We start from the raw sequence: 27659 nt of genomic DNA, 5'->3' as shown, positions 1-27659 counted from the left end.
AAAGGGAACAATTTGGAATCACTGCAAAGACAATGGTTTCTCCAACTTATTTTATTAGAATGTCTGACTCTAATAAAAGAACTACCAGGGATGTGCCTAAAACTGCTATACACAGGTTACACCTGACAGCTACCTGACACTTGCAGACACTGGAGCCAAAGCGTGGATGACAAGGGAGTAGGGGGAACGTGGAGGAGGCAGGCTGGGCGGCACCGCCCTACCCGGGAGCCCTCACACCAACACCTCTCTGCACAGCTGTGAGCCACACGCCCCATGGCCAGGGTTCAGGCCCAGCTCCTCTGAAAGCAAAGCCCTGCTCAGTCTGAGTCACTGTCTGTCTCAGCTTCTTTCACGTCCACGCTGAACTTGTACTCCTGGTCACATCCCATGTAAGCGTCACTCATGAAGTACAGAGTGTAGTTGTGGGCGCCAGTGGCCGGGGCCACGAAATCGAGCTTTACCTGGAGAGAGCAGGAGGAGTCAAGGAGCACGAAGGGGGAGCACAACGTGGGGGGGCGCTCCTGCCCCGCCCCCACCACAGAACCATGCTGGGCCAGCGGACACTCACCTTGGCCTTCTGCTGCAGGGTCAGCCTCTTGATGGAGATGAGGCTATTGGACTTGGCATCTCCAATCACCACCCACCAGCCCTCTTCACGTTTCTGCAGTGACCAAAAGCCAAGAATTTCAGCACGTAAAACTTGAGAGCAATGAGACCGTGAGAATGGTTTTAAAAAAGGTAGGAAAACAAAAACCAGATAGAAAGCTTTCTAGAAATCCCTCCTGAAATACAAGTTGATACAACTAAGATCTTAAAACTGTCAAAAGGTATCTCAAATGAACTCAGTTTTTAAGTAGCATGTGGACTCATCTGTTGGCTCCGGCACATATCCTCGTCCCAAAGCACCTGTCCCATGTAGTGCTTGCCACTGCACCCAAGGTCCCTCTATCACAGTCTGAGTGTGGAGAGCCTGCCCGCAGAGAGGATCCGAACTGGGCCTTGCCTCTGTCAAGACCCCCGTGCTGGCCAGTCCTCCATCAGAAAGCCCAAGTAGTCCATGTCAGAGCATGCCTTCCTCGGAGTGCGTTCAACTAGTTTGTAAAATTAAGTATTACACATGGTGTATCTAGTTTCTGCCAGACTTTCTTTCTTGTGGTAAAAGTCAGGCAACTGAGAGCACAGTAAGTGGCGGTGAGAAAGGAGAGAGAAGAAACAGCTAGGAGAGCCCCGCACTATGCTACAGCCACGGTGATGCACCGTGTACTGACTCTTGCCATGAAGGCCTCCAGCAGACACTCAGAAAAGGCAGCTAGCAGGACATACCTGTGGAAAGAGAGGCGCGATCACGGGCCCTGTCACTTCCTCCTCTCGTTCCAGCTGCACCAGAACCACGACCGGCCCGCCACTGGAGGACAAAACCAGGAGCACCTCAGCACCATGGCAGCAGGGACCCGGGACAAGGAACCGAGCAGCCCTCTGGCTCACCTGCGGATGGCGTCCTTATCCACCACCTCGTAGGACAGCTCAATGTTAGGGTAGCGGTTACAGAAGCGCGCCACGTCCGCCATTTGGCTGTCGGACAGCTGCAGCAGCGCATTCCGCTCCTCATCCTCCATCTCCATGATGTCGAAAACACTCTCGACTCCCTGCAGTGGGCATTCGGGGTTAGGGGGAGAAGACACGCTCATAGCCAACGAAATGGGTTCCAAGAAGCTGTCAGTCCCCATTCTGCAATCACTACTGAGCAGGCTTAAGAGCACCGCCCTCGATTGCCAGGTGCGACCTCTATCTAGCATGTCAGTGCAACACCTTCAGAGGAACCAGACCCAGAGCCTGCCCCCAGCGACACCTGCCCCCAGCACCCACCCCAGTCCAGGACCCTCAGCTCTCAGGCGCAGCCCCAGCTCACCTTGTCTGTGCAACGTTTGATGTGCTCTGAGGTGAAGTGCGGCAGTTGTTTCAGGTATGAGTCCTTGGACCACATGGCCTGGGTGACCATCTGGGCCAGCTCCATGGCTGCCAGAGCAGGGCTGAGCCAGCCATTGCTGGAGAGGACATCCACACAGGCCTGGATGAGCCGGATCGCCTGAGCGGGGAGGAGTGTGACAGCAGGTGCGGTTGGGGCTGCTCCCTCACAGGCCTGCAGCCCCGCAGCCCGCGCCCGCACTGCGGCCCCCCTACCTTGCTAAGGATCTCCTCTGTGTCGGACTGCAGCTCGGCGCTCAGCTGCATGCGGGACAGGTGAGCCTGCAGGAGCAGGTTGGTCTTGATGTGTGGGTCATTGAACTTGGGGTTGTTCAGCTTGTGGGGGACCTTCTGAGCCAGCTGGAGAGAAGAAAAATAGCTGGTGACGAACAGGTGACCCAGCCTGAGATCAACTCTTGGGCCAAAGCCCCACCTGTCCCAGGCTCGCAACCCTTCAGAACTAGGGGTGAGGGGAGGGTATATCTGGGTGAAGGGTGTACAGGTGCTTCAGAGACAGGCTCTGCATGCTCGGGTGCACAGGCCGCCCTGTGGACACGCTCCACGCGGCCGTACCTGCCGCAGCAGGCTGTCCTCGTGGTGCCGCAGGGGGATGTTCTCATACTCAGCCGCGTTGGAAATGATCTCGATGAGGCCCCGCACCTTGGTCTTGGCGTTCAGGGACATGCTGAAGAGCTCTGGCAGAAACACGGCCAGTTGGGAGGTGCACTCGTGGCCCGGGCCCCCCACCCCCATCACAGCTCCTCGGGGGCCACACCCACACGCACGGCCACGCCACCGGCCCCTCACCGATAGTGGTGTAGTTGATGTAATAGTAGGCAGCAATCATGCCCAGGTTCAGAGGCGCCACGTCCATCTCGTCCTCTATGCTGATGCACTTGGACTGCTCCAGGTCACTCAGCGTCTGCTCCACCAGCTCTGACAGGTGGTCAGACAGGTGACGGTGGGAGATGCCTGTGAAGGTGAGCGGTCAGTGGGGAGTCACAGGGAGAGGGCCAGCTACGGCTGTGGAAGCCACGAGGTCCACTGACCCTGTAAGTTGTAGTAATTGGGGTTCTGTGTCATGCGGCGGTACAGAAAGGTCCACGTGAGGTAGTCCACAGCATCCTGCTTGTTCTCAATGGTCTTGGTGACAATCTCAGCATTGAAGTGGTCATGCATACAGTGGTCCAGGTGAGACTCTACTGGCAATGGCTCATATAAGAACTTTTTGAAGAAATCCTAGGAATCAGGAAGGGGAAGTAGGAACAGTCAGTGACAACACGGTTTCAAAGAAGGGCCAAGGGCAAGCTTGTGTGACAGACGCAGCTAATACTGAAATTGGGGAGAGCAGCTGTGGACAAGGTGAGCGGGGTCTGGGTCTGGAATGCTGGGTGTGTCTGTGCCACTGGCATCACCGGCTCTTGTTACAGTGGGACATGCTGAGCAGTGCCTGAGGGAAGATGGAACCAGCCAGAGAGCGAAAACCTCTCACATGGAGTCCAGAGCAGCAACAAAAGCAAAAGGCTACCAAATTTCCTGCGGCAGAGGCTTATTAAAGCAACGTGGAAAATAAAAGCAGAAGTTGACAGAACAGAAAACAAGACCTCCACTTAAGATGAAAGCGTGTGTTCCGAGGCTGGGACTGACCTTCTTGGAGCCCTGGCACATGATGACGCAGCGCCCCTCATCGTCCTGCAGAGGGCGGTTGGCGTGCCCCACCATCTGCAGCACGTCATAGATGGGGTAGTCCACATACCTGGAGACGGAAGAAGGCAGGGGTGTGAGCACTGGGCCACACTCAGGAGCTCAGCTCTCCGAGGTCAGGGCGATGCGCCATGGGGCGACATGGGCACATCACAGCAAACGGTGTGTGTTCTGGTGCCGATGCACCATCTCACTCAGCTACCGGCCACTGCAGTTTGCAGGGTCCCTAACCCAGAACTAAAAGCCCATCTAATGCCAAAAGCAAGATCGCTCCTAATAAAGGAGCACATGTATAAGTCAAGCTGCCACACTTAACAACTGTGTACTTCCTGAGTTATCAAGTCACCTGACTTCATTTCAAATCTACAAGCAGGTTCAGACATTAAAAATAGGCCTATAAAAATAAAACTCACTTCAAAAATAACCTGCATTTTGAGAAAAAATTATTGAGTTAAATTATTCGAGCTTTTTCTGCAAAAGATCAAATCTACTTTTTGCAATCACAAGGCTGTGTGCTCTGGACCAAGTCACTTTCCCAGTCTACAAAACAAACAGGGTAACTACATGCTCGGAGGTTCCTTCTGGCCGCCAGACGCCCGGTTCCCCGCTGCTGAAACATGGCAGACAGACAACTAGGAAGCTCGTGTGCGCCTAGGTCAAGGCTGAAAACTGTCCCCGCCCCGAACACCTGCTTGCTGGGTCTGCAGGTGTCACGTTCATTTTAAGAGAGGGGCTCCCGCTCGGGCCGAGCGCAGCTGGACTCACGCGTGGATCTTGCCATTGTAGTATTGTGTGTCCATGATGATTACCAGGTGGGCAGCCACACTCATGCCCCAGCAGAGACTCCGAGAAGCTACCACCACCTGGATGGCCCCTGGGGGTGAGGAGAGGAGGAGACTGAGTGCAGGGCTCCCTGGCTGACGCAGGGGCTGACCTGCTTGCAGAACGCAGAGCTAAGCCTGCTGGAAACAAGGTCTGATATGACAGGGTGAACGCAGTACTGTGTGAGGTGGCCCATCTGCCGTCGCCCTGCTTGGGTGACTGTCCCGGAGGCACCAAGGGGACCCTGGAACAGAATCCCCAGCCCAGCGGAGGCTAGAAACTGGCCCTGCTGACTGGGAAGTGCCAACGCAGCCCATGAAAGCAAACTCAAGCTCAGAGTGTGCCCCAAACCAGACAGAATCCAGGGTCAAACTGACAGGAAGTGCTTCTGACAGGACCATCTCCACTGCCGAAATGATAACTGTGAAATGCTACAGGGCAGTAAGGGACGGACACACAGACCCCTAGGGAGATCACAGTTGTCTCGTTGGCACATCTCAGGTCTATGACCCTGGCAGGTCTGGTACCTGTGGAAAACCAGGGTAGGGGCTGAAGGACTGGTCCAGAAAAGCAGGTTATGAAATGATACGGCCTCGCATGCCCACCTGCCTTCTCATTAGCAAGTGGGGGGAGCACTTGTCCTGCCGCATGAGGTTACTCAGACGAGGTAGTACATCCCACCATCGGAAAAGCGCTCTGATGTGGACCAGTGCGCCGTGGAGGACAGCGCCAAGCCCGTTATCACAGCACGCGACAGCACAGGGATCGTGCTGGGCCAGGTTCTTACCTGAGCTGAAAAGCTGCTCCACCAGGCGCCGCTCCATGGCGCTGAGCCCCTCGTGTAGGTAGCCCACGCCATTTAACAGCGTCTCCTTGAGCGTGCTGTCACTCAGCTTCTCCAAGTACGGGATCAGATCTTTCTCGGTGCAGTGTAAGAACCTGGGCAACACAGCACCAACTCAGCTCAGAGCGTTCCAGTGGCCGCCCAGCCCCGAGCCACAGGGGGCCCACCCTCCAAACACCCGACGCCCCATGCCCAGAGGCCTGGCGCCTCCCACCTCTGCCGCTGGATGTCCGCCGCACACGTGGTGAGGATGTCAATGGCAGTGAGGCGGGTCTGCTTGCGAGACGGCACGAAGACGATGACGGGCTTCTTGGGCGAGTGCTTGGTGATAGCATGGTACACAGGCTTGGCCATGGACAGCAGGCGTGTCTGCGTGTGACTGATGTTGAAGCCCTGGGGACCATGGGAGAAAGAGAGACGGAGGTCACAAGACCCACTTGTGTGGAAAGGAGGCCACGAGGGACCAGAGGGCGGGCCCCACCTGGATGTGCAGCTCCAAGGGCACAGGGCGCACGTTCGGGTGGAAGTTGAACGTGGAGGTAGCACTGCACCCCAGCCAGTGGGCCACATCCTTGGCGTTTGACAGCGAGGAGCTAAGCGCCACAATCCGGATGGGCCGCTCAATCTGGGAGGAGATGTAGCGCATCCGGGAGCAGATCACTTCCAAGACAGGCTGGGAGAGAGGGAGGGGCAGAGTCACCACGGCCCAGGCGCCACCTCGGCCCCACGCCCCGGAGGTACTCTCCCGGCCCCCCCTCAGGTTCAGGGCTCCCGTCTCTGGCTCCACCTCCTCCATGGCAGCCAATCTCCACTAAGAGTACCACAAAGTGTCTCACATCGTCCCTTGGGAACAAGGTGACGAGCCGAGTCCTCCCAGAGAAGCTCCTCGTGTCTGGCCTCAGACCCACTCACAAGGCCCAACGCCAAGGTCACTGGGCCCATGCTGTGCGTGCAGCCGTACCCCATTCTCGCCCCCGATGAGGTGGACCTCGTCCACCACGAAAAGGCTGATGTTCTGGACGTTCTTGCGCTGCTTCCAGCGCCGGGACAGGATGTCCCACTTCTCGGGGGTGCTGATGATGACGCTGCCTTTGCCCAGGAGCTTCAGGTCTGTGCTGGTCTCGCCCGTCAGCAGCACCACCTTCTTGCTCAGCCTGTCCTGGAACTTCTCGTACCAGTCCATGTACACCTGGCGGGCAGGGAGGGAAGGCAGGTGTCGGTGGGCCAGGCAGCGCCCCCCAAAGTGTGACAAACACTGAAAAGCCAGGGACTGGCTGGTCTGCAGGTCTCAAGCTACTGTTCCCCCACCCCCCACACAAACCCTCAGGGATGAGGGCTTCTCTTTAGTTCCCAAACTGAGGGAGTGACTGAGAAACAGCAAACAGTCCTGCCTCGAGTGACCCTGCAAATCAAACCCAGGCTTCAGAAACACCGGACCTGGGCTCAGATGGAAATGGCCTCCTCATGGGAAGACCCAGGTGACACCGCGCCGTGTACCTGCTCTGCCAGCGCTTCCATGGGGGTGATGTAGACACAGCGCCCCTCGGAGTTCTGCAACAGCATCCGCAGGATGGCGAACTCGGCGCAGATGGTCTTCCCACTGCCCGTGGGGGCCCCCACAAACACGTTGTCATCACTGTTGTACACGGTGTTGAACACTGCGGACCGATGGAGCGGTGTGAAACTGAGGACACACTCAGAGCGCTCCTCAGACAGCAGGGGCAGGCCAGCCGCCGGCGTGGATGCCCCCAATCAGGGCCAACAGCCTGCAGGCCGCCCCACTGGTGCCCTCACAGTCTCCCTCCCCCACAGAAGGAAAGAGCAAGAGTTCTTGTGGGACAACAAGAGAAGCAAAGGAGCCCAAGTCGTCTCCTCTGCTGGTCTTCTCAGGGCGCAGGACACAGAGCAAAGGGCCCTGGCTCCGTCTCTCTGCTCCGATGCTCCATCTCCTAGGAAGCATCTAATGTGGGAACGGAAGAGCCGAACCCCGGCATCGAGATGGGGTGAAAGTCCAAGTCCCATTTATTAGCTGCTTCAACTGGGTGCCGCTGCCTCAGTTTCCCCCTCTATCAAATGGAACACTGACAGCCATATCTCACGTGGTAAATCCCATGGGGCTGGTGAAAGGAACAGACGGGAAACGCCCAAGATGCCCTCAGCCCACAGCACTCAGAACACAGGCGTGCTCTGCGCTCCCCGAGGTGATGGGGGGGCCTTGTCCACTCTGCTCAACGACACATGGCCCTCCTTGGTGAGCTGCACCAAGTGGTAAACTGCCCATGAACAAGGGTGTGTGAGACAGGAAGTGCCTGGGGCGCTCAGCCAGTGGGCACTGAGGGGCTGCCACGCCTGCCGGGACCTGAGCACTCCCTCCCTGACCCCAGTGACCTTACAAGGCCTCCAGGGGCTCTGACGGCCCAGGACCCGACACACCCACCTTGGGTCTGGATGGGGTTGAAGAAAGGAAATTTATCCTGGTAAAGGCTCTCGAAGGCGCTGTTTCTCAGGGCAGACACGGGTAAGGGCTGCAGGTCCAGCAGCTCGGTGGGTGGCGGGTACTTCTCGGGCAGGATCAAGTGGCGGAAGGAGACGGGTAGCTGCGTCTCACAAGCTGCCAGAAGAAAGCGGGTGGTAGGAGGCAGTCCTCTTGACCTGAGGGCCCCTCTGCGCACACGGGAACCCTCCCTCCAACAAGGTCAGGCTCACAACTGCCCTGGGGGGGCATGCAAGGACACTCACAGAGCCAGCGGTCAGACACCACACGGATGAAGTACTGAGGGGGCAGCGGCTCAAAGACGGGCACGAAGAACGTGATGAGGTGCTCGTCCTGGGCATACTTGGCCTTGAGCAAGAAGTACTCATGGTGCAGAATCACCTCACTGTCCACGTCCTCCACCAGGATCCAGAATGCCTCTGACGAACCATGGACCTGCCAGCACGGAAGGCAGGCAGGGGACCGTGAGCCAGCAGGGGCACATGGCCGTCCAGCCCAGCTCTCCCCAGGCTACCTGGGGCCAGGGCCTCTGCCCAGCACACCCTTACCTTTTCGTCCCACTGGAAGTCCGGCGTGATGGTCAGCTCCACCTTCAGGGTGGAGCGCGTGATGGGCTGCAGATGCACCGACAGCTCCAGCTTGGGGAACAGGTGGACGTACTTGTGGATGGTCTTGCCCATCTTCGGCATACGGATGAGCTCGCCTGAGAGGACACAGCGCACAGGGGCTGCGGCAGCTGCCAGGCACATCTGCACACTGGGAGCCAGCGGGGCAGGCCCTTCCCCACCTTCTGGGTGGAGCCCAGGAGTCCCAGCCCAAGACTGGCCTAGGACTTCAGTGGGCCGGGAGGGGCGGCCGGGATGTCAGGGCACAAGGTCTGGGAAATGCCGTGTGACGGCCTGAGACTGGGCTGCAGGGTCAAGGACAGCTTCCCACGTACCGATCTCATTATGATTCAGGTCATACAGACGCTCAAAGGGGAAGTTTTTCTTCTCAATCTTCTTCACTACTTCCTCAGGGAGTTTCCGGAACTGGCGCAGAGGACACATGGACTGCCACCTACCCAGGTAAGAAACAAAACTGTGACTCCCTCGTGCAAGGCTTGTAACAAACTGCCCTCATTATGGTTCCCGAGAGATTAACTATGACCACGCAAGTCATTCAACACCGTGCCAGCAGTGGGGACTGAGGGTCAAGCCTCATCCCCTTTGTGCCCCCCCCCCAGGGTGCATGCCCCCCAGGTGCATGTCCCGTCTCGTGCATCAGGACCAGCAGTCAGGTGCACTCTGTCTTTCCCACCACCCTCGGCCTTGGGACCCCGATCACGGTGATCAGCTGCCAGCTCCCCAGGCCCTCACATGCGTTTGTCGATCATCTTGCAAAGGTTCAGGGTTTTGTCTGTAAGCTGCGCCCAACCTCGGTTCAGGACAATTTCAAAGATGGCCCGCATCAACCGGCCTGCCGACTGGGCAAAGACAAAGCAATGCCTGTTACGTCCCCACTGTCCCCAGACTTAATGGAGTCACTCCACACATGGCTCAACAGCCTCACTCATGCAACCAGCCTCAGCAGTTCTGTAACAAAGCCCCCTGTAATTACTCTTCTCCTCTATGTAGAAGGTGCTTGCTGGATGCAGGCTAGTAGAAAAGGCAGCCCGAGCATCCGTGCATTTTAACCTAACGCTCATTGCATGATTTTAAAGCTTTTGTCTCATTTAGCATTTAAGGCTCTAGCAAGAGTAAGGGTGCTACTGACTTGCGCTTACAGGTAAAGACAGAGTAGCCAATAAAGCCTCTTGCCAGTTCTGGATTCCTTTGTGAGCCCAGGCGCCAGTGGGCAGCCATCCTCTAGGCAAGCAGACGCTGTGTCTCGTGGATCTCCCTATGAAGCCCCACCCTGCACTCTCTCTTAGGCCTTGCCTTTCCCACATGCTCAAGAGCAGTGAAACGGGTGGGACCAACATGCACCAACCAGTGAGCCAACCAGGGCAAAGCTCAGCGGCTCCTCCCCTCACCAGTGTCCGGCCTCTCCAAGCCGCACAACGCACAAGGAAGCCAACTGCTGAGGCCCCTTCTCCCGGCAGCACTACTGTCCTCACCTGTGTGACATACACCATGTCAGCCATCAGTGCAAAGCCCTCCAATTTCAGCTGCGAGATGAAGGCTTGGAGAAGCACATTGATCTGGAAAAAGCAAGGTCAGCCAGAAGGAGGACAATCGTTGAAGAGCCCGAGGAAATGAATCACACGTCTGCTCTTGGCACACATGCCAATATAAGACCTTCTACAGCTCTTGACTTACAGACGTGAAGTAACTGTTACTCCACGTGACAAGAACACACGAGGAGGATGCTGGGAGAACCGAGCAGGTAACCCAGCACAAACCCCACGCAAGGTCCCCCTTTAAGAAGGTCTGGAAAACCGCCTGACCCTCTCCCTGAGCAGAGGAGACGGGCTCACCTTCGCACTGGGCTCCTCGATGCTCTCCTTTACAGGGATGGGCACCCTCTCCAGCAGCTTCTGCAGCTCCAGCTTCTCCTCCTGCCATGAGAAGGAAAAAAGTCAAGGCCAAGGTGGGCAGCCGAGGACAGACCCCGTCTGGCGAGCTGGCGGCGAGCACCCGATCCCTGTCCCCACACGAGATATGAGAGGACTGACCTCTCTGACAGTGATGTTCTTGAACTCGGAGGACAACGAGAAGACTCGGAAGAGCTCGATCTCACTCAGGGTGGGCTTCAGCAGCTGGTTGTAGGTCTGCACCGTGTCGTTGGTGATGTAGTAATGGCTGGCTATCCGGCCCAGCTCTGTCACCTAAGGAAGGAAGACTCAGTCCGGCGTGGGCATTCACAGGCCGCAACCTCTCACCGTGGACAACACGTGCCCCTGGGTGGATACCCCGTAGGGCGAGTGCCTGGTCCGAGCACACGGAGAAAGGTGGCACAATAATCTGACCCACAGTGAACAGACACCCACATGGAAAAGACAGCAGAACTAGCACCTTTATTCAAGCTACAGAAAGGCGGCCCCATCAGGCTTTATCGTACCGTTTCAGGAGTCCCTAGGTTCAGACGGCACCACACAGCCCCACCTGTCTTTCTACTGTTCCCAGCAATGGACACGAGGCAGGGCTCAAATCGGGAGTGTGAGCTCCAGAAGTCTCCTGGACTACGACTCGCTGAGACCTTCGCCTCCATCCCTCAGCCCACTCACCTGGAAGTTGCCTGTCTTCTTGTCATACTTGACCAGGTTGTTCTTATCCAGCATCAAGGCAGCAGTGTGAACCAAATCCAGTCGGCGCTGGTCCAGCAGGGGGTCTCCCTTGAGGTCATCGTGAGAGATGCCATAGAGGGTTGGGGACCGGAGCATTCGGATGTACAGATAGGCATAGCCCAGCCAGTTCACCGCGTCCTACGAAACAGCGCGTGGTGTCAGCATACAGAACTGGTGTCCAAATGAGAAGCTCCCAGGATCACTGGACATTAGTTCCCAACCGTAAGAGTGACTATTATAGGTCTCCTGAATGTGTATTTCATTATGAAAAAACAGTCCTTTCTGAAATGTCAGCAAAGGGGAACTGTCTGCCATACCCTAGCAGCTGAGACTGCTCACACTGAGGTGTGGGGTGCAGGAGGGAGGACCCCAGATGCCGATGCCCCGCAGCACCAGACACAGCCCACTCCTGGTACCTGGCTCTCTGGAGAAGGCAGGAGGCGCCCCCCTACCTTTGCGTTCTGGACATTCCCCAGCACGATTTCCGCATTGAGCATGTCGGGCAGCTTGGACACCATCTGGCTCTCGATGGGAAGCTGCTGGTTGAGGAGCGACAGGTAGTACTGGAGCTCCCCATGAGACGTAATGAGTATGCCTTCACCCTTGGTGTCATACTGGGGTCTCCCAGCGCGTCCCAGCATCTGGGGCAGACAACAAAGTGACAGGGCTGTGGCCACAGGGCTGCTGGGTGGGACTCCAGGCTCCTGTCCAGGCCCTCGCCTTCTGCCAGCTCTCTGTACGGCATCCTCGCCTTCCACACACAGGGTCCTCCTCCCCACCGAGAACACACAGGATCAGTACCTGCAGGATGTCCAGTGCCCCCAGTTCTGTCCAACGCCCCTTCTCGGGGCTGTACACCTGGGTGCCTTTGATGATGACTGTATGTGCGGGGAGGTTCACACCCCAAGCCAGCGTTGCTGTGGACACCAAAACCTGAGGCAAAGCGAGGTGTAAGGAAAACAGATGTTTCCACCAGAGGGTCAGTGTCCCCTACTCCTCTAGGCAACCTGCCCCAGAGCTTCTGGCAGGAGTGTCGTGAGTCCCCTCCCTGTCACAGAATAAAGAGGAAGGGAGTCCTGGGGTCCTCACTTACTCAAGAATTAACCTTTCAAGGATGTAGGGCCACCTAAGAGGCAGAAGTGCAAACCTATACTAATCAACTTAGCGTCACCAGACAATGGAAAACAGGCTCTCCCAAGAGAGGAAGAGAACAAGGCATGACCTAGAGTCACTGCCACGCCTGCCGTGCTGTGCTTCTCAGGCACGTTCCTAAGTTCACATCCTCCCTGAGGCAGGTATGGGCGTGGGGAGAGGCGGCACCACCACTGTGCTCACCACAACCCTCTGCCCTGGGCACCTGGGCCAACCCACGGTGCCACCCACGCTCCGCCCCCTCACCTGAATGTGTTTATCCGCGAAGAGGTCCTCCACAAGCGTCCGGTCAACTCTGGTCATGCCCGCGTGATGGATGGCAAAGCCATAGGGCAGAAGGTCCTTCAGCTCCAGGTTCTGTGGGAGAGAAAACGAATGGGTGATGAGGGGAGCCTCCTGTGGGACCCTCCCAGACACCAGTTAACCTCTTCATAGGAGCTCCTGGCCCTTGCCACCTGCACATGATCAGCCTTCACTTGTGTGCAACATGGTGCCATCCCCAAGGACTGTCTGGACGACCTCGGGTCGAGCCGGTCCCAGGCACAGTGAGAGCCGGCCGGCCTGTCCTCACCTTGCACTGCTCAGCTTCCGTCCGAAGGACTTCTGTGGAGGCAGAGCCTTCTCTGAGGAACAGACCCAGAGTGTCCTTCTCGAGGCACATGTCCCGGATGGCCCTAGCCGTCTTCCCCGTCTCCTTTCGGGAATGGACGAACACCAGCACCTAAGTAGAGATCAGTCAGGAGACATGGTTCCCCCAGCCCTGCCACAGCCCGGGGTACCCACAGCAGGAGGCAGAGGAACCGAGGTCTGAAGAGGAGCGCCTACAGGCCCAGGAGCGTAAGCAGGGACGGCAAGACCCTAAGACAGTCACCCACGCAGCGCCATGCCAGTCCGGGACTGGGAAGCTAAACCAACTCTTGGCACCTTATCCTTATGTTCACATGCAATGCGGACGCAAATGCAGGCATCTCAAGAATTTGTGCTCAGGCACAAGATCCTAAGCCACCTGAAGAGTGTGTCTGAGAAATAACAGCTAGAATATTTATGAAACAATGGGCAATACCCTTTAGAAAAGGACTTAAGAAATAAGTCTCAGTATGAGACAAGCACTATTTTGTAGGTAATAAAGTCCTGCAAGTATTTAGTGCCAAGAAAAGAATGGCCTCTTCACCTAAATCCGTCTCATCTAAATGTAACACTAATTTTTAGCAGACAAAAAAATAAATACGTAATCTGTCACTTTTCCTTAGTTTCTGTCTTGGTTAACATGGCTAAACTCAGTTTTTGACTAAAAAATGGTATACTTTCTAGTAAAAGTACCCTTTCACTAGCTAACTTTCATCTTTATATTTACTGTTACACTTTTGGTATGAACCTCTCAAAACTTTTAGACAAGGGACCTTGGTAATGTAGATGGATAAACTGAATATTATGACTGATTTCTTTTTGGGGAGTTTTTAAGTTACAAATGCTATTTCTTTCATGGTTTATAAGACTGTTCAGGTTATATTTCATCTAGGCTGAGTTTTGGTAGCTGGTGGTTTTTGAGGAAATGGTCCATTTCTTCCAGGTTCTCAAATTTATGTGTAAAAAGTTGTTTAGAGTATTCCTTTACTATCCTTTCAATGGTTTCGGGTTCTGTATAATACCCCATTTCATTCCTGCTATTGGTGATTTGTATTGTGTCTTCTCTTTATCTTTGTTAACCTTGCCTGGTTTTTGGTAAAAGGAAATTTCAAAAGAACACATTTCACAAGTGATAAGAAACCACAGACAGACCTGATTTTTTCCAGCATGTTCCATGATCTTCTCATAGACAATTTCATTCATGATCTGGAAACGCTTGATAGCTTTTTTCTCTGTGATGCCCACATAAGTCTGTTCCAGGGGCACTGGGCGAAAGCTGCAGGTTCAACAGTTAAGACAAATGAGGCCCAGAACACTGAGGAAATAAGGGGTCCTTTTCACTGCCCAGGAGCGGTATTCTCCTTTGGATGCATACCACATCAAAACCCAAGCAAACAGAGCACCTTTGGAAGGGGAAAGACAGCAAGGTCACCGGGTGACACATGTCCCCATCCCCACACCTGTTGTCGAAGTAGAAGAGGCCCTTGGCAGGGTCAACGCGCAGGAAGGTGGCCACATCCTCATAGTTGGGGAGGGTGGCACTAAGCCCGATGAGCCTGACATCCTCTTGAGTCATCTCAATGTTTCGGATGGCCCTAGCCACCAAAGCTTCCAAGACAGGACCTCTGTCGTCGTGGAGAAGGTGGATCTCATCCTAAGGAACGGGAGGGCAGCCACTGAGCTCGAGGACTAGAGGAGTGCAGCCCCTTTCCTGGGGGTGCTTGTGTTTTGTAGGTGCAGACTGAATATACCAAATAAAGAAAACAAGAGAAACCGAAGGAGACAACTCACCAGGAAGCACCCAGGAAGTAACAGGCTCTGCCCATGCTGCTTTGCTACAGCCCAGGGAAACGGAATGCTTTACGGCAAGAAAACCTGACACTGCAGCTGAGTTCTGAACTCCACTACTTACTGAAAATGAAGCTGCTGATCAGACCACATTTATATCAACTAGGGCTGCACCTCTGGGCAGGGACCCTCAGCAAGACTGGCAGACAGCAGGCACCCGATGGTGAGTTCACAGGGTCTAAGGAGTGCTTCTCCAATTTGGTGAGCAAACCCAGCAGCAGGGGATCTCATGACAATGCAAACTGCATTGCAGTAGCTGTGGGTGACCTGGGGTCTCTGCAATCCTACCCAAGACTCTGAGTGACTAGGCTCTAAAACGGGGTTGGCAAACTTGTTCTCAAAGGGCCAGGCAATGCGTTAGGCTGCGAGCCACAGTCCGTTACATGGCGCACAGAAGCAGCTGTAAACAATGTGTCCCAATAAACAAAACCCAGCCGGCGATGGCCAGCGCCTCCTCCCGAATGCCAAGCACCAACAGAGCGAGCACTCCTTTCCCTTTCCCACACAGCAGGGGCTGCCGACCCGTCACGGGCCTGCGTGCCCACTGCCTGTGTGGAGCGCATCCCGACCGCTCAGTAGGCCTCTGACGGACTGCTTCTTAAAAAGCCCTGGGAGGTTCTGGGAGGACTTACTAGTTCTTTTCGTTTCTCTGTTTACATTTACCTCACAAGAGTTCAGACGTCCCGGATCAAAACGGTGGTGTGAGGTGAGCCTCTGTAAAGCTCCCCTGGAATTTACAACTAATCGAACAACAATAACTCCACGAAGGACTCCCTGCACAGCAGACAGGCAAGACGAAGAGGCTCACTACTGAATTCAACTAAAGGTGGGCGAATCGCGCAAGCGGGGGAGGAGGGAAGGGAGAAGTGCAGAGTCAGAGCTGCGCAGACGCAGGACGCAGACCTCGCTCAGTGCGCCGAGCTCGCTGCTTCCCGGAACCACCGCAGCTGCGGGAGAGGGAAGAACTCGGACTGCTAGGGCTCCGCTTATGGCCCACAGGGCTGAGGGGACAGCATAAAACACGGCTGAACCCAACGCTCACGGCAGAGACCTCGGAGTAAAGACTGAGGGAAAAAGGCTGAAAACAGTGGTTTAAGCCCTCACTGCCAAGCAGAGAACGGAGCCTTAGGCACTGAGACTAGCCGCCCCCTCCCACCCCTCCCAGAGCTCGCCCCGCCCCCACCTGCCTGGTGCTACAAGCGGAACAGTAGCTGTGTCGGATCAAAAGAACAGAATATTTGCTGTTCTGAGAACTGTGGACCACAGACACAGATTCGAAGCCCAACTGGTTCCAGCAGAGGGGAGGGAGCTGTGGAAGCAGGACGGGCTGTGGTGGTGGTCGCTGCCATTGCTCTGGGCTACCTCTGACAACTCACCCCGCCCCTGACCCCACCTATCTGGGCGGATCCCTGCAGGAGTAAACAGAACTGCTGAAACATACAGGTTCTGAATCTGGTGCAGGAAGAGCTTTGAAACTTCAAAAGCTCTCTGCATACCCACAGGGACACTGCACCCTGTGACCCAGGCGAACTATTAACAGAGGAGAAGCCTGTCTCCCAGGGAATCCCTCCATTGTGTGAGAAGCTGGAATAGTACAGAGAAAACATAGCACTACCGTGTGAGAGGAAAAAAAAGGCTGCAGTCGGAGAGAAAATAAAACATTCTACCAACACATACTGGAAAACAAAAGAAAGACCTCTTCCTATCAACCTGTTGCAGAAACAACTCCTGTAGAGGTCTAGGAAGAGAAATAATAAATCAGTGATTGTTATGAATAATCAAGGCAACAAGACAGCTCAGAAAGTGAAAAGTCTCCAGAAAAGGAACTTGAAGATAGGGAAATATGTGACTTAAATGACAGAGAATTCAAGATTGCAGTTCTGAAAAAACTCAACGAGATACAAGAAAACACAGAAAGGCAGTTTAATGACCTCAGAAACACAATCAAAGAACATGAGCATTTTACAAAAGAGATTGAAATTTTAAAGAAGAACCAAATAGAATTTCTGGAGATTAAGAACTCAATAGAAGAAATTAAAAATGAAATAACCAGCTTAGGTACTAGAGTTGACCAGATGGAGGAAAGATCAGTGACATCGAAGATAGAAACAAGGAAATGACATGGATGGAAGAAGAAAGAGACTTGAGACTTAAAAGAAATGAAAGAACTCTACAAGAACTTTGTGACGCCATCAGAAAGAGCAATATAAGAATAATGGGCATACCAGGAGAAGAAAGAGAGAAGGGAACAGAGAATATATTCAAACAAATTGTCGATGAGAACTTCCCAAACTTGTGGAAAGAACTGGCCCTCGAATCCAAGAAGCAAATAGAACACCTAATTACCTCAACCCCAACAGGCCTTCTCCAAGGCACATTGTATTGAAGCTGTCTAAAATCAACGACAAAGAAAGAATCCTCAAGCAGCCAGGGAAAAGAAGACGGTAACCTACAAAGGAAAGCCCATTAGATTCTCATCAGATTTTTCAGCAGAAACTCTACAAGCCAGGAGGGAATGGAATCAAATATTCAAACTATTGAAAGAGAGAAATTATGAGCCAAGAATAATATATCCAGCAAAGATATCCTTTAAATATGAAGGAGGAATAAAGACCTTTCCAGACATACAGAAGGCTGAGGGAATTTTCTAATACACGACCTGCACTACAAGAAATACTAAAGGAGGCTATTCGACCACCATCAACAGGGACAATTTGTGGCAACCAAAACATAAAAAGGGGGGGAGAGTAAGGCCTGCACCGGAATATGGGAATGGGGAAAGTAAGCGTGCTGAGAAAATGGAATACTCTAAGAGTTCAGACGTGAACAAAAATAAAAAGAGTAACACAGGAAACACTGTGCCTACGGGGGACTTGCAGGTAAGTGCAGATTCTCACGGAACAGTGACGGCAAAGCTAGAAGCCTGGCAGCTGTGCCCTCCCTGGCGCCCGCTCACCAGAATGATGAGCCGCACGAGCTGGGTGTAGGTGCGCTCCCCACCCTTGCGGGTGATGATGTCCCACTTCTCGGGGGTGCAGACGATGATCTGAGTGGCGCTGATCTCCTCCTTGCACAGCTGGTGGTCGCCGGTCAGCTCCGCAACAGTGATGCCGTACGTGGCCAGGCGCTGGGTGGGGAAAACGCACGTCAGGAGACAAGGCTTGCAGGGGCCATGGCACCACACCTTCTGCCTGAATGTCCGAGCACAAGGCACGGAAGTAGGTAGCCGCCCATTGGGAAACAGATCGACCATATAAACAAACCCAAGTTCACACTCGGGCAAATGAAGCAGAGGCTCCCTGCAAGCCCTGCACACCCAGGGGACAGTGCGTCAGGCAGATTCCAGGACCTCGACTGTTATCAACGCAACCACCTGGGGCTTCATAAATACTCCGACAATGCTCTTGAGACAACTGGAGAAAACTGCTACGGACAAGACGACAGAAAGACAGTAGTAAACCCTTGCAAAAGACAGGACAGGTCTGGGACATGCCACTGGGCCTGGGTCAAGTTCCAACTTTGAAATGGAGCGACCACCACCTGAGGCACTGCAGAGACGCCGCGATACAAGCAGTGCACAGCAGACCTGCTCCCACACTGCACGCTGCGCCAGCCGCTCACCTTTCCAAAGCTGCCCACCATCTCCTGCACCAGAGAGCGCATGGGAGCGATGTAGATAATCTTGAAGTCGTCCACGTTGATGGTGCCGTCCATGTTGATGTGCTTCCCGATCTCTCGGAGCATGCACATCAGCGCCACATTGGTCTTCCCGGCGCCCTGAGACAGAGGCCACGGATGAGGCCTGCCCACCCGGGAATGCTCACCTGCCCTAACTCCTGTGGCCTTGTCACCAGAACAGGAAACAGATCACGTCCTGGGATTTATCCTACCACTGAACAGCTCTGCCACCAAAGAATGAAGAACTGGGGGTACGGTGGAGATGAACCATCTCAGCCCCCCGAAAATACACTCCCCCCCCCCCCCCCGGAAAGCAGCGGCCCAGGCAGTGCTTACGGTGGGGGCACACAGCAGCAGGTTCTCGTCGGTCTCCAGGGCGGCCCGGTAGAGCTTGCTCTGGATCCGGTTCAGTGTTTTGAAGCCCTCGAATCCGGCCTGGGCGTACTTGGGCAGCTTCTCCACTGGAAGCAGTTGCTGGAAGGAGGAAAGGCGTTCATATCACAGTGGCAACCCCGTGAGCACTGTTCTTGCAGGACAGCCAGCACTGTTTCCTGGGAATCTTCCTGCGTCACTCTCCACTGTAGGCCAAGCCAAAGGGATCAGTACTGAGCCCTGGGCTCAAAATCCCCAGGGGAAAGCTCTGCAGCAGCTTCCCCTGTCTCTGAGACAAGGCCACACTGTGGTGACTGGGGTGACATCCAAACCAGAAGGGAGGTGAGCTAGGAGAAACTGAGGCAGTTCACTCACTTCCTCTGAGCCAAAGGGCTTGGGCTTCAGAGCAGGCACATGCACCTCTTCATAACCCTTACGCTGGCGACGGAAGGATCCATCCGGAAGCTGACAGCGTTTATTGGCCATGAAGTGGCTCCCCTGGGTAAAAACCAGGTCCTCTAAGTCGAGAACCTGCCGCGGAGCCAGAGCCTGGGACAAGGAAAGACACACATGGGAAGTGAGTGAGCTGAGCCCAGGAGCTCCATCCGCCGCAGTCGTGGGGGCCTGACACCGACCTCTCCGCCCTGGTCCAGATCCATGGTTTCCAGGTCAGTGTCCATCCGGGACTGCCGCACTCGCTCCCTCCGGGACCGCTCCTCCTGAACGGGGAAAGAGAAACAGGCAATGATTAGTCACCATTCTAGTTCTTGTCCTTCTCCGTCCCTATGTAGCTAAGCTTGCCTCACAGGTGCTGACCAGTAAGACCCGAAACAGAAAGACAGCCCTTTTCATTCAGACACCTGCCACAGGGACCACCAGATGACGAAATCAGCAAACAGCTTAAAAGGGACAACGCACAATGCAGGGATTTCAAACAAGTCAACACCAAGGGTGCTCCCCAAGGCATGCAAGAGTGGGTTCTGTGTTCAGCAAACACGTGTTCTGTCCTCTACTTCAGGAAAACCCATGATTTACTGCGTAAAAAAACAGGAAAGGGCCCCTGGAGCTGGTGAGGACGGCAGGTCAGAGTCCTCCCAACCGCACCAAAGTGAACGTGTTCATTCTAATCTGTACACTGACAACCCTCAAAGAACTTAGAGAAAGTCTTTACTTCTTCAACCTCCTCGCTTAAGTAGGCATTTAGCTTTACGCTGCAACCTTCTAGCTGTTTCTTTCCAAAGCTAACCCTCCAGGCTCAGGAGTCACACAGACAGCCCAGCCCAGCCCTCACCCGGATCAGATCCTCCTTCTCGGTTTCGTGGAGCTGGTAGAGGAACTTCGAGAGCTCTGGGTCAGCTTCCATCTTCCCCATAATCCTCTCCTTTTCAGCTTCACTCTGTGCACTGGCCAGCAAAGTGCAGTACAAAACTGCCAACAGCAAAAGGAGAAAGGGAAGATGAGAAGGCAGGGGTGGGATAAAATCAACCTTCAACCTTGGGTAGAAAGAAAAATGAACGAAACGTGCTGAAGCTATGACGGCAGCAGTCTCCACCGCACACACGTGTGTGCACTGCCGAGGGCCCACTGTATACTCCATCATCCTGTGCTGACGCAGCCTACTCCGGGCACGCGCGTGCGCACTGCCGAGGGCCCACTGTATACTCCGTCATCACCCTGTGCTGACGCAGCCCACTCCGGGCATGCGGGTGTCTACTGCCGAGGGCCCACTGTATACTCACTCATCATCCTGTGCTGACGCAGCCCCCACTGGGCACGCGCGTGTGTACTGCCAAGGGCCCACTGTATACTCACTCATCATCCTGTGCTGACGCAGAACTTTGATAAAATCGAACGTGTTGAAACCCAGGAGCAGCACCAGCTGGTTCTCACACTCCCGGTCATCACTGGCCGTCTGCACAAAAGACAACAACAGGATTAAGGACACAGCCATCTGCTTCATACACTGTCACATCCAGCTATACGGCACACAATACCACGACCCTGGCCCTACCTTCAAGATCTCCAACACTTCATCTGCCTTCTTCTGCGACACGATGGCATCGTCGTAGAAGCGACTGAGCTGCCGTTGTAGCCAGAATGCATCAATGTCCCGAGGGTGCAGGTCTTTCTTCTTGGAGCTCATCAGTTCACCGGAGACGACGAGCTGCACAAGTAATCAGGCACTGAGCCCGTCACGTCCAACTGCATCTTGTCACCACGCAACACCGCTCTACTCGCCACCCATAGCCCACCTTCTTCTGAGAACTTTCCGGAGACAAAACTCAGCTACCCCGAATTCAGGAGCACACCAACCTAAGATGTCATCAACACAGGCCTTTGAAAGAGAGGGTGACTGACTAAAATCTTAAGAAAATCACGACGACACTAAGTGTTGATCGCGGCTCACACTATGAAAAGGGAGCTCAGGAAGTGACTTAACGGACAGGAAGTACCGCCCCAACAGGCCCTGGTCTCGCAGCAGTGAGCAGGCGCAGACTGTACTCACATTGGCCGAGAGGGTGCAGCGCACCACAGCCTCATCCCCTTCCATGTCGTCATCAGACGCCTCTTCTCGAACCTCTCCATACACATCTTCATCGCCTTCCTGTGGAAGAGCCCCCACCCCAGCTCGTGATACGGAGCTGACTCCCATCACCACAGCAGCTCTCCCAAGTCGCCGCGAGTTAGCTCATGTTCAGAGCGATAGCTTTGGGGCGACACCAACAGCTTATTGGGAGCAGGGTCAGCCTTGTCGAGTACATTTAATGTGGACCTCCCACTCCAGGTCCACGTGAGCTGCTTCTACCCTTTCTGCTCCGCACCTGAGGCTGCCGCGGGGTCAGTCTCTCATACACACCCGATCAATACATGAAATAAAGAGCTGGCAGCTAGCAGAAGAGAAGAGCGAAGCAGAAGCATCTTGGGTCCAGCAGTGTGGACAACACTCAGCTTGCTCACCACCATCTTTACTCACACACTGCTTCACACTGCATTAGGGACGCAGTGGTCATGTTAAAAGCAGGCACTTAACAATAAGCATTCGTTAAATAAATGAATGCTACAAGCAAAGTATTCTTTGTTGCTATGTAAAATCATAAAATCCTATTAACTGTGCTAGAAGAAGGGACTCAGCAATCACCTATTTCACTCATCTCATTTGATAGACGGTGAAACTGAGGCAAAATGACCTGCCCAAGACATAGGACCAAAATCCAGATCGCGTGGCTCCAAGCTTGGTGCTCTCTCCTCTGACCCTCCTACTTGCCTCTTTTTCCTGTCCAGCACATGATATTCCAAGGCCGGCATTTTATCTTTCTAGAGCCAAACTCACCGCTCAAAACTCTAAAGCAACTTTGCAAAGATTTCCCAGAGCCCCCCATTCCCGTTTACTTATATTCAAGAAATCACAATTAGATGGTAAACCTCAGTGGCTGCTGCAACTGTTACTTAAACAACCACGTACAAAATGTGCTCGGGCTCTTGGGCAAATGTGCATTCTTCTGAAACTGGCTGCAGGACACAGTACTGATCAGTGGGAAATTATTACAGGGAGGTTAAAATGCAGTGAAATGTGACAGCACACTCCCTCGGTGAAGGTATACACTGTACTTACCTTCTTTCTTTTTGCCGATGCATTTGTTTTATTTCAAATTATGTAAGTTTACATTTATAAGTTTAATTTGCTTTTTAAAACCTAAAAATGACAACACCAGTTTTTTAGCAAAATAATATACATGCCCACGTCTGACACCCATTCGACACCACAAAATTTATCTGGCTTCAGCTGGGGGCTTCCTTACACTAGTCGTGGTCCCCTTGCCTCAACAATTTCAAAAACCAAGAATAAGCTGTGTCGGTTTGCTTCATCACTTACCTCCTCATCAGACTCAAACTGTACGTTCACTCCGTATGTCTCATCAATGTTGTCATCTGAAACAACAAGGGGTTAGAAGGGACAGTGAACAGATAGCGAGAGGAAGCACCGTGGAGCTCATTTCCTCCCCAGTTGCCTGACTTCCCTCTCAGGACAGATGGCAGGTCTAAGGACTCACTTTACAATGGACATAGAGAGCCACCTGTACTGCCAGCAGCGAGGCCCTCCCCACCTGCCAAAGCTGGGTTAAGGCCCTGCTCTGCTTGCTCAACCACTTGAGCTCCCCAGGCTCTGCCCAGATTTTCTCCCATGTTCTATACAACAAAAAGATCCAGAGTAAGAAATGGCTGCAGTGATCTAGGGATTCTGGTGTCCAGCAATAGTAACTATTCAAGAAACACCACAGGTTATGGGAACTCACTGACACATTCAGCTGTTTTAACGACTGGAGCTAGATCACGTTTAGGGGTTAACAAGCAGCCAGTTAATGTGATCAGGACATAAAGAGTTCAGTTACCCATGTTCTGGATTTCCTTGTCTCCACCGTAGTCTGTGATCTTTTTGCCCAAGTTCACTAGCACGTGGTATCTGGTATCATCTGTCTGACCCAGAAGCAGGTCAATCTCCTTTCTCCTTTCCTTGTCACGAAGCTTTTCATTCTTTAGGACAGCCAGAACTTCATCAGCTGCCCCACAAAGAATATCACGTGGCTGGTGGCAAAACCAACCCAACAAACATTTAGAACAATGACAGGCAGAACATCACCACCCAGCTTTATGTGACAACAGGATGTAAGGAGTCATACCTGTTTAAACCCTGCATTCCGGGTTCTGATCATATTCATTAATGGTAATGAAAAATGCCACCAAACTCACACAATTGAAGTAAGACCCCTGTTTTAAAAATGATTAGGTAGGTGGTCTTAGAAAGGAGAGGACATGGCTTCCACTATCGTCTGCCACATTTCTCCAGGTGGTATAGGCACTCCATAGTCTTCCACTAGCCTGCCAAACTTCTGGAATTCTCTATCTTTGCCTCCTCTAGCACCCACCTGACCAGAGCCTCAGACTCATAATGGTCCCTAACCACACGAGAAGCGCTGTCTCATATAAAGTAAGTGCTCAGGAAACATCAGCCACCTCTGCAAATTGGCACAGCCCACAGAGGAATATCCACAGGCAAGGTTCTCTGGCACCCAGGTGTGAGTCCCTCCCTCTCCAAAACCATGGCTTCACCCCGGGGCTGTCTCACCTGGTCCCCAAGGGCAGCCTGGATGAAGCTGAGCAGCACCTCGTAGGTTTCCCGGGTCTCTTTGGTTTTGGGCTTGTAGATGATGCCCACCATTTCGTCGATGCCCTCAGAGAGCAGCGTGTACCCCTTCATCTTGTTGATGTCGTGCCGGTCCTCGTCACGCTTCCTTCGCCTGGCAGACACAGTGATGGTGAATGAACAGGCAGAACCTTCCCCTCAGAGGCAACACTAAGAAAGCCCACCCTACTTCTCAGCTTCTTGGCACACAGGTAACATCAACGTGACTGCACGTCAGCACAATTCCCATTTGGCCTTAGTCACTTGCAGGTGTGTTTCTTTACGGGAACACAGCAACAAAAAGGGAATCCTCTCATTCTCCCAGTAGATTCACTGAATATCACGGTGAGACATCCTCCTCATTCATTTACAAAAAACAAAGCCACCTTTTTATTTTGTATGACAATATCGTGCAATTGGATTTTGAATAGTTTTTCACCCCTCAGACACATTTTCTTTTTTAAGCCAGAGAAAATGAAGCGCCAAAAGAATCTATTGCCATTGATTCCCAATAAATTATAACAAAAAAGGAAAAGAACTATACCCCCCCCCCCAAAAAAAAAGTGAAAAAAACCCATGTTTCGTTCCATGGCTGCTTAAACATTAGTCTATAACAACAAAAGTAGAAAATGGGCAACAGCAGAGGAAAAAAATAGGACTGTGAAATCCGTAATGGAAAAAAAAAAAAAAAAGAGTTACTGTGACAAGGGAATAGCAAGAGTCTTAAAGACATCATGAAGAAAATTAAGATCTCTCTATGGACCAGAAACACGTATGTTAGAAAAAGGTCTAAACGTTGTTTTCCACTTCAGGTACATTTGTTGAGGACAAAGAACCTTCTAACCTTCTAATGTTGTTTTTATCTTCACAGAGTTGTTTCACTGCTATTGATGTCTCATCTTACACCCAGCATTTCAGCAAAAAAAAGCTGTTCAAATGCTCAAGGAAAGAGATTTTGGTTCTGAAGGAAAACCATTTTCCCCTTGGTACTCACTTGGCTCTTCTTTCCTCCTGCATCTGTGGTTTGGTCCGTTGAGCCTTATCTCCCATCCGGGTGCCCTCCAACTTCCCAACCAGGGACAGCACCTCTCCTGTGGGTTCATCCCGGCGAGTCCGGTCGATGAGAGAGCGGTCAGCTTGGAGGACAAGATTCGAGTTCTGAAAAGATCACAGTATTATGGAAGGTCTGACAGGAGCAGGGCCAATTCCTATGTCACAGGGATGCCAGAGGATGATAAAGGAAGTAAAAACCGGAGCAAGCAGGTGCTGACAATCACTAGTCAGAAAAAGATGTTTTCCTCCAGACCAACTAGTTGTATCCTACAATTGCGCATGAGTAAAGGGCAATAAAATCAGTTAACCCATCCTGCTCCTAACAATGCCCATAGTAACCCACACCAGGGACAGTGTTGGGAATGTTGGGGTGGCATCTGGAAGGGGGCGGATATGCTGTTGACCGGACAGGGACCCCGGATCCGATCTCCTCTCCTCTTTCGCGGTTTTCCTGCAGGCCTTCAGACAAACTACCTTCCTCCGCCTCTCGCTCCCCAAAGGGCTCCCGAGCCCGAAGTCCTCCCCGAGCCCATACGCACCGCCTTGTACTCGTACTGCAGGCTACGGGCGGTCACATCCGCCATGGCCGCGGCCGCTCCGGGGTCTCAGCGCTGCGCTACTCCTTACCACACACCACGAAACGCGCCTCTCCGCGCTCCCGACGGGCCGGAACGACGCAGGAGAGACGCACGGGAAACGGAGAGAAACCAGCTCTTTTCCGCTTCCGGGTCGCGCGCCGGAAGTGCAGGTGGGGCGCATCTCCGCGGGCGCGCGCCGCTTCCTCGCGGCCTTCTGGGTGGGGCCGGAGAATTCCGGTCCCGGAATCCCGAGACCCTCCGACTCTCGTTCCGGGTACCTCCTGCCACTTCGGTCTCACAGCCCATACTCTTCCTCTACCTCGGGCTCCGGCCTCGAGCATCAAAGGCTCTTCACTTCCTGACGAAACGTATACCTGCTTAGCCCCCTCGTTCCAACCCCAGCGCTTTTCCAGCCGCTCCTGACAGTGGCATCTGTCCTGTGTGCTATGCAGGCTGGAAGGAGCTAATTAGCTCCAGTTCCTGCTGAGGAAACTGAGGCACCCAGCGAGTAATTTATAATAACTTGCGGGCGTGCGCGCGCGCGCCTGTGTGAGTGACTGATATCCTCCTTCGGGTTTCCTGTCCACAGAAGTACTATTCATAACAGCCTACTGAGGCATGTCCTGGGAACTGCTAAGAGCTCAGTTTAGCTGAGCGCCGGGCAAATGGAACCATGGGATATAATTTGGATAGATACAATTTAGAATCTCTTGGGGGGAAAAATGCCACCGTTAAGAGTTTTTACTTTAGCCTAGGAGACAGTAGGAAGCCATAGCAGGTTTCTGGTTTGGGGTTTTTTGTTTTTTTGCAACTTTACATCAAGTGTTTGATTAGAGGCGCCAACATTTAGATTGAGCAAAAACTTAACTATCATGTGGCAAGCATTTGCAAAGTACCACTTTGGCATACATTATCTCATTTAATCTCCATAAAGCCCGATGAAATCTATTGATTACTTTTACCAATAAAGAAATCAAGGCCCAGAGAAGATACTGACTTGCCTGGCTTCACTGGCCTCAAAGGCAATCCATCTCATTCCAGGCCCTCTGTACAGGGGCTTCCTCACAGAGCTGGGCATTGGAAGGTAAGATGGATAGAGGGAGAGTGGGGGTAGGGGGACCAGAGACAGCGAGTACAGCTGGGGTTACTGCAGGAGATGGAGCAAGAGGTGAGCTGTGCCTCCTGGAGGTACCTAAGGCAGGGGTTAAGAAACATTAGAAATGAGAACAAAACTCAGAGGAACTTGGTGATTGTCTTTGGTGTGTCCAGGAAGCCTTGAGGTTGCCTGAACGCTTGGGGCTGGGGAAAAGGAATGCTGGGTCATTCAAAGTGCATTGGTAACTTGCCTATTCGATGGTGAAATGCCTCCTGACCCAGGATTGAACATGCAGCTCATAGGGTTAGAGTGAGGTTCAATCAAATGACTCCAGTAGATGCAGTGGCCTGCACAGAGGAAGGATTCAGTAAATGGTAGTTCTCTCTCCATTTGCCTAGAACATCAGTTCACCGATAATGCATACTTTTGAACTACTTCATTCATTCATTCACATCCTCATTTAGCAAAATGTTACTGTCTCCTATGTGCCAGTCACTGTACCAGGAAGCAAGACAGATATGACATGTAGATATATGTAAGTTTAACTAGGCGGAGACAAAATTAATCTAATTAATTTGCCTGGTGTACATTTGTAAGCAGGCTTTGTTCCCTTCCAGGTCTTCACCTTAGGAGGCAGTGCCCTGCTTTTAACCAAGTGGCAGTCTGATGTGTGATTAAACACATGGACCCTTGTATCAGACTGCCTGGGTTGAAATCCCGGCTTCATCACTTACCAGCTGTGCAATGTTAGGTAAGGTCTAAGTTCTTAGTGACTCTATGGGTCAGGTGTGTCACCTGTGTAACGAGGATAGTTTCATCTACTCCATAGGGTTGCTGGGTGCCTATAAGTATGCCAGGAAATAGTAAGTGTCAAGTATTGTCCAACAGCTGTATTTCTCAAAGGTATTTATGAAACGCTTTGTGTTTGGAGGCAGTTTATGATTCAAACACAGGAAAACTGCCTCCTTCTTTGTCA

At 53.0% G+C, this 27659-nt stretch overlaps 1 protein-coding gene across 2 annotated transcripts; it reads right to left on the bottom strand.

Moving 5' to 3' along the window:
• Positions 1-33: 33 nt before the first annotated feature.
• On the bottom strand, positions 34-25708 carry SNRNP200 (small nuclear ribonucleoprotein U5 subunit 200). 2 transcript variants are annotated; one of them, XM_088795935.1, is made up of 45 exons: positions 25549-25708; positions 24951-25114; positions 23900-24071; positions 23166-23358; positions 22649-22704; positions 21281-21379; positions 20786-20938; positions 20587-20686; positions 20066-20202; positions 19410-19493; positions 19150-19323; positions 18739-18876; positions 18346-18501; positions 17681-17851; positions 14337-14530; positions 14029-14152; positions 12821-12970; positions 12496-12606; positions 11899-12030; positions 11550-11738; positions 11038-11235; positions 10486-10638; positions 10288-10368; positions 9928-10011; positions 9188-9294; positions 8770-8888; positions 8378-8532; positions 8075-8264; positions 7773-7946; positions 6833-6993; positions 6297-6524; positions 5817-6008; positions 5550-5728; positions 5279-5430; positions 4435-4543; positions 3613-3721; positions 3015-3204; positions 2773-2937; positions 2539-2660; positions 2182-2325; positions 1910-2086; positions 1486-1646; positions 1324-1405; positions 569-661; positions 34-461 (listed from the first exon to the last, which is right to left on the bottom strand). In XM_088795935.1, the coding sequence occupies exons 1-45, from the start codon at positions 25591-25593 to the stop codon at positions 318-320; spliced, it is 6411 nt and encodes a 2136-aa protein (XP_088652061.1). In that variant the 5' UTR covers positions 25594-25708; the 3' UTR covers positions 34-317. The 2 variants fall into 2 exon arrangements, with proteins under 2 accessions (XP_088652061.1, XP_088652062.1); XM_088795936.1 differs by lacking the exons at positions 20786-20938; positions 21281-21379; positions 22649-22704; ... (2 more) ...; positions 24951-25114; positions 25549-25708 and having other exon boundaries at positions 20514-20638.
• Between the last annotated feature and the right edge of the window lie 1951 nt (positions 25709-27659).

The sequence above is a fragment of the Rhinolophus sinicus genome, chromosome 2 (assembly GCF_057876585.1).
Source record: "Rhinolophus sinicus isolate RSI-liver-muscle chromosome 2, RSI-T2T, whole genome shotgun sequence".
Taxonomy (NCBI): domain Eukaryota; kingdom Metazoa; phylum Chordata; class Mammalia; order Chiroptera; family Rhinolophidae; genus Rhinolophus; species Rhinolophus sinicus.
Note: the sequence above shows the minus strand (reverse complement) of the source record. Positions and strands in the feature narration are given on the sequence as shown.